Below are 7122 nucleotides of genomic sequence, written 5' to 3'. Positions count from 1 at the left end.
ATGTAATAGGCCTATATTAGCTAAACTTTTAAAGCAAGCATTCTAGAATCAAAATTATTAATAGGCACAGCTAAAAAAAAAATACTGCACAGTATTAAAAAGTGAAATAAATTAAAACGAATATTGAACTGACTATGCTCATCTACAAATACGCTAGACAGCTGTAAAACATTGATTTTGTCTTGGTGGCTTTTTTATGGGCGATTTATTGCCCAACAAAATGTTCACTCATTTCACTCACTGACTCACTGTCTTTCCACGTCCCGTGAGAAACTGATCTCTCAGGATTTTTTTTTTTATATATAGGGGGAGACCGGGGACAGTTGCAACAGGGGATGGTTGCAACATGTCATTTTTCTCCAATCAGAAACAAGCTAGAGTGATGTCACTCATACTGCACATGCACAGTTAGACCCTCCCCCCACCAATAAGACAGTAGACATATTCAACATCTGCTGCTGCATTTATTGAACAAAACTTGTTTTGGAGGCATGAAAGTAAATTTTTTCATGAGATATATTTTTGTCATACTGTCCTGAAATTTTGTATGATTTAATCAAAACTTACATAGTTTGAATTGTTGTTGTGTTGACTACTAAGTGACATGGTTAGCATGTGTCAAAGTCAGTGTGTCTAGCAGGCGTATGATGTTCTGTCATGGCTGATCGGGTTGGGGACGGTTGCAACATGTTATAAATTGCATGTTTAATAAAAGTTTGTTGCATTACAAATTGTTAAAATCTTCCTGTCTGACACTGAAATATGAAGAGATTGAATAGCATCTGTAACACCTGCACACTGAATCTATGTTCTACACATGAACAAACAAAACTCAATAACTGTTATTTGATAAATATGACTAAATAAATAAATAATAGGCTACAATAATATTATTGAAATAAATAATACTATAATATTATAGTAGGCCTAAAACAGTTAATATTTTCAGAATTCTTTGCTCATTGAGACAAAAAGCTAAAGTTAATTAATGAAATTTAAGGTATTCTTAACATGTTGCAACCGTCCCTGGGTCGGGGTCAGTTGCAACATCTGACTTCTTCCATTCAAATAAATACTGTGAACGATATGTCATATATAATCATCTTTAAATGGTATGGGTAATTAGCAGACAGATGCAAGTTTAATATATACAAATTTGGTTGGTCTAGTCCAAATAGTCTCTGAGTAATTGAGAAAAATGCAAAAAGTGTTGCAAAAAAAGAAAAGAAAAACACAAATAACTTCAACGTTCACCTAAAAACGCCGCACAACAAGTGATTCTTTCCAGAATGAGGTGTTGGCTTCAAAACTGTACTTGCTTCGGACCAATCGGCTCAACCGGTTCATCCAATTCAGTGAAAATATTCAAGTGAACGACTGGCTCTGGCTCACACAAATCGGCAGCAGATTCTGGAGTAAACGTCTGACGATATCAGATACTCATCATGGGGATTAAAATAATCTTGCTTTTAGCTGTAATTGCACACACGTGCACTGCCAACAATAACGGTTAGTAGATCATCAAATCAATATGCATAAAAAGTGACTTGTAATTGAATACCTTGCTGATGCGTACTTTAAAGAGTTAACAAAAAAAATGCAAATTCTGTCATTAATTAGGCTACTAGTACTCACCATCAAGTTGGTCTTCGCATCACAAATTAAGATATTCTTGATGAAATCTGAGATATTTCTGTCCTTCTAGTGACAGCTACACAACTACCAATTTGATTCAAAAAGTTCATAAATAGATCATAAAAGTAATCCACATTCATTGAGCAGTTTGGTCAAAATTTTCTAAAGAGACGTGATCGCTTTATATGATGAACAGATTGAATTTAGTATCATACTTTGTATCAGCAGGCCTAGGCTACTATAATTTGGTTCGGATTAAAAGCTAAGAAAGCCTTTTCTCAAATGTGTCCAAATGTTTTCTCCTGATTATTCTCTAGTGGTGTTATGAGAGCTTTCACTAATGCTCTTTTGTATTGATTGCAGATTCTGACTGCATTCTGCATCCTTGCCACTCTAACCCAACGTATAACAGTAATATGCAACACAATCTCATGACAATTTGTATTTACGTTTTGCAGAGTTGGTGGCTTATGTGTATAAATAATGTAATTTCATTCATAAAAGTTTTTGTACTGTCCGCTTACACCCCAGTGATGGTAATGTTTAGGGGTGGATCTCATGCTTACTTTTTTTGTTTTAATAGACCTTCACTCATTGTGTTTTGTGCTGGTTTACACAGATTGCTGTCAGCATATTACACTGATGGATTCCATAATTCCACGAGAAGTACCCGTGATGTGGAACATCTCAGGCAAGTCTGTTGACTTTCTCAAAGGCTTGATGGTCACTCGCGTCATGCCCTCATTCTACATCTTCGTCCTCCTCATTAGTTTGCCCCTGAACGCTTTGGCCTTGGTGACGTTCACCTGTAGGATTAAAGCGAAGAAACCAGCTGTGATCTACATGTCTCACCTGGTGTGTGTGGACCTGTTCTTCACCCTGTTGCTGCCTCTGAAGATCCACTACCAGCTGAACGCTTCAGATTGGGTGTTCGGTGAGGTGGCGTGTCGTGTGCTCAGTGCTGCTTACTACTGCTACATATACTGCTCCATACTTCTGATGATGTGCATAAGTGTGGACAGACTACTGGCTGTGGCGCTTCCCATCACCTCTCAAACCTGGAGGAGCGCAAGGAAAGCCACGTGTGTGTGTGTGCTGGTCTGGCTTCTGGCGATCGCTGGTACGGTGCCACTTCTCTCAATGAGACAAACGCTCAAGGTTGAGGATGTGGGCGTCACTTGCCATGATGTAATGCGCCAAAACGACCCTTCAAGGCTGTATTATGTGTACCTATTCTCCATTCTCTCCTGCCTCTACTTCTTCTTGCCACTGGTTGTCACCTTAGTGAGCTACTTTACTATCATATATGTACTCAGTGCAAAGTCTGAACGCTTAGCAACATCATCATCACCTTCAGGCATTCGAAGGAAAGCTGTGATTATGACTATTGCTGTGCTGACTGAGTTTGTGTTGTGTTTTGCTCCAACTAATGGCATCCTGTTGTACCACTATGTTCGTTTAGCTACAAGAAGAAACATCGGGGAGGGAGATTCATCATATGCTGTTTACCTGTTGGCTGTGTGTTTGGGGAGCGCGAGTGTGTTTCTGGACCCTCTTCTGTACTACTACGGCTCGTCTCAGTGCAGACAGCAAATGAGATCTGTGTTTTGGTGCAGAAAGGCAAAAAGAGCGAAAACAGCAAACACATGAAATGCTCTGACTACAGCAGCACAATAGAAAACAAAAGTCTCTTAAAGATCTCTCTTAAAGGGGTGGTTGATTATGTTTTCACTTTTCTAACTTTAGTTAGTGTGTAATGTTGCTGTTTGAGCATAAACAACATCTGCAAAGTTACAACGCTCAAAGTTCAAAGCAAAGGAAGATATTTGCATTTAAAGAAATTGCTTTTTAAGGACTACAACAAACGGCTGGTAGGGACTACACAACATTAGTGACATCACCAACCCTAGAATTTACATAAACCCCGCCCCCTGAACACGGTTTATAGAATATCAAGAATATGCTAATCAATGACTAGAAGGTAACGACACATAAGCTTCATAAATTCATCAACTAACCATTCAGAAATGTCCTGTTGCTTCTACATGTTGTTCTTCTTGAGTCTCTCCATCATTGTCTGACTCCGGTTTGAACATAAAAGGCTAAAAGTTTTTTAATTGAATTTTCAGTGCATGTCTGTGTGAGTATAAGCTGTTGAAGCTCCGCCCCCTGTGCCGGGAGCAGCAGCTCATTTGCATTTAAAGGAACAGACATAAAAAGGTGAGTTTTTTCTCACCCTCAAAAAGTAACAATTTGAACATGCTATATAAAAATATCTGTGGGGTATTTTGAGCTAAAACTTCACACACACACACACACACACACACACACACACACACACTCTGGGGACATCAGAGACTTATTTTACATCTTGTGAAAAGGGCATTATACCACCCCTTTAAAACAACAACTGCCATATTCTTGCTTGACAAGTTCTTTAAGTCAAGTCAAGTCAAGTTTATTTGTATAGCGCTTTACACTGTACTTATCTGCCAGTATTAACCGATATGGAATGAAGTGTTCCTACATGATGTGTTAGTGTGTTAGTAATTTCTCTGTATGCACTCATATATTATTCAATTTACTTATATATTTTACCATATTTTTTATATATTCTACCGTATTTTTTTAAACTGGTGCAAAGAAGCTTTTTTAGACTTAAATGTTACAAAGACAAAGGACATGTGCATTGATTTTAGACGTCACCATCCAACTCCTGAAAAGACGATTATAGATGGAAAAGAGGTTGAATTTGTCGAGTCGTACAAGTATCTGGGAATCATCATAACAAGTTGACCTTTGAACTAAACACAGACATGCTGAGTAAGAAAAGTCAGCAACGTCTCTTCTGTCTGAGAAAGCTAGCTAAGTTTCAAGTGGACAGATCCAAAATGACATTGTTTTATAAATCTTTTATTGAGTTTGTTTTTACTTTTTCATGTATTTTCTGGTATGCTTCTCTTAGTTTAAAACCGAAAAACACATTAGCAATGGTAAATAAAGTTAGCAGCAAAATCAGCGGGATTCGGCAGATATAACTAACTTAACTGTACAAGAGACATGTACTTACAAAGGCTGAATCCATCATGTCTGATAGTTCTCACCCCCTGCATGCAGAATTTACGATGCTGCCTTCTGGTTCCCCCTTTAGTCAGCCATCCGCCAAAACAAATAGATATAAATTCTCCTCTGTACCCTCTGCTATCTCTCTGCTTAACTCTGTAAAAAAAGAGGTCACGTCTGCACATAAGGTATACTGAACTTAAATTTTAAATGTTTGTGGTATTCATTTATCCATTTGTCTGATCTTGTATTTTATTTTCAATGATGTTGTTGCTTTGTTGTCATGTACTGTATGTTAACTTCTTTGCTACTGCAGCAAAACTAATCGCCCCTCGGGGACAAATAAAGGTCTTGAACTTGAACTTATATATCATGCACTATACTAACAATGTGTAGCTACTGTGTTAAATCAGTGAAGGTTTTGGAGCACTGTTTATAATGCATAATATATTATCTGTAGGCAATTTCTTTATCATACATATATGTATATAATGTATTTCACCCATATCCATCTATATTAATAAATGAAATATAATCATAATAAATAAAACCTATAATAGCCTACCATTTGACTGAAGCCAATTGACTATTGATTTTACATATTTTGGTTCTGCATTTGCACAGAGGCTGTGATTGAGCTATATAGCAGTGTTAATCCATATGTCTAGCTAAAGTAAATAAAATAACAGCGTATACTATTCTGGTAAACACATATATATGCCGTTGTGTTTAATGCATTAGATATCTAGCTATTTCCTAAAGTCAATTACACAAAAACGTGTGCATATATAGATTGTGCACATTGTTCTGGAAGGCGTGTCCCAGGTAAGGTCACATGACTCTGGCGGTGGGCTTTCTCCCTTTAGCTATAGAGCTAATTGTCTTTAAATTCATGACGAAAACAGAAAACGTATCTACACTTAGGGAAGTGCAGTCTTTCCAGTAAACATTGCTGGAACAATGGCACACAAACTGGTCTGAACTGTCTGTTAATGAACCTGGGAGAATCTTTCCATTCAAAGTTTGATAGGCTATTGTTTTCTTTAATGTTTTTTTTTTTAAATAAAATAATTTTATATTCATTTGAAAGAATTAAAAGAGCAGTTTCATGTCTATCTTTGTATTGTTCAACTGGTTGAGTTTAATATGGTATTTAGTAAGTAATAAGTAAAAGAGAGAGAGAGAGAGAGAGAGAGAGAGAGAGAGAGTAAGTACAGTAATCTAATAACACTGTTGAAGATTTAATTAGTAGCTATAGAAATGTATAACTTTTTTTAGAGTAACTTTCCCAACACTGCATGAATTATGTTAGGAGATTCATGTTTTAATTCAGAAATATTCATTGATTGGGAAAAAAAATACTACTCTTTAAATATGAAATTAAATCCTTTCCCTCTGCCTCATGGAATAGTAAAGTGTCCATTGTATGCACACTTAAGAATCCCGACGAAAGTAGTAGGCTAGGTCATCTGGGAATGAGTACTGTGAATTTGGACATATACTTTTGTCACATAACTACAACTGTGTTCTCCTAGGGGAGACCGGGGACAGTTGCAACAGGGGATGGTTGCAACATGTCATTTTTCTCCAATCAGAAACAAGCTAGAGTGATGACACTCATACTGCACATGCACAGTTAGACCCTCCCCTCACTTAGAAGACAGTAGACATATTCAACATCTGCTGCTGCATTTATTGAACAAAACTTGTTTTGGAGGTATGAAAGTACATTTTTTCATGAAATATATTTTTTGTCATACTGTCCAGACATTTTGTATGAATTAATCAAAACTTACTTAGTTTGAATTATTGTTTTGTTGACTTCTAAGTGAAATGGTTAGCATGTGTCAAAATCAGTGTGTCTAGCAGGCACATGATGTTCTGTCATGGCTGATAGGGTCGGGGACGGTTGCAACAAGTTATAAATTGCATGTTTAATAAAGGTTTGTTGCATTGCAAATTGTTCAATTCTTCCTGTCTGACACTGAAATATGGAGAGATTGAATAGCATCTGTAACACCTGCACACTGAATCTATGTAGGCCTATGTTCTACACATAAACAAAACAAAAAACTCAATAACTGTTATTTGATAAATATGACTAAATAAATAAATTATAGGCTACAATAATATTATTGAAATAAATAATACTATAATATTATAGTAGGCCTAAAACAGTTAATATTTTCAGAATTATATGCTCATTGAGACAAAAAGCTCAAATTAATAAGAGAAATTTAAGGTATTTTTAACGTGTTGCAACCGTCCCTGGGTTGTGTTGCAACCGTCCCCTGCGGGTCGGGGTCAGTTGCAACATCTGACTTCTTCCATTCAAATAAATACTGTGAACGATATGTCATATATAATCATCTTTAAATGGTATGGGTAATTAGCAGACAGATGCAAGTTTAATATATACACATT

The 7122-nt window shown here is 36.5% G+C and overlaps 1 protein-coding gene across 1 annotated transcript; it reads left to right on the top strand.

Annotated features, from left to right (window-relative positions):
- Positions 1 to 2254: 2254 nt before the first annotated feature.
- LOC309502386 (proteinase-activated receptor 1-like) lies at positions 2255 to 3659 on the top strand. The gene has a single exon (XM_082174787.1). The coding sequence runs from the start codon at positions 2278 to 2280 to the stop codon at positions 3283 to 3285; it is 1008 nt and encodes a 335-aa protein (XP_082030913.1). The 5' UTR covers positions 2255 to 2277; the 3' UTR covers positions 3286 to 3659.
- Positions 3660 to 7122: the final 3463 nt, after the last annotated feature.

This window comes from Leuciscus leuciscus (assembly GCF_965113295.1).
Source record: "Leuciscus leuciscus genome assembly, chromosome: 7".
NCBI lineage: Eukaryota > Metazoa > Chordata > Actinopteri > Cypriniformes > Leuciscidae > Leuciscus > Leuciscus leuciscus.
Note: the sequence above shows the minus strand (reverse complement) of the source record. Positions and strands in the feature narration are given on the sequence as shown.

Coding starts and splice junctions, on each gene's coding strand:
- LOC309502386 (XM_082174787.1), top strand. CDS start 2,278: ATGGATTCCATAATTCCACGAGAAGTACCCGTGATGTGGAACATCTCA.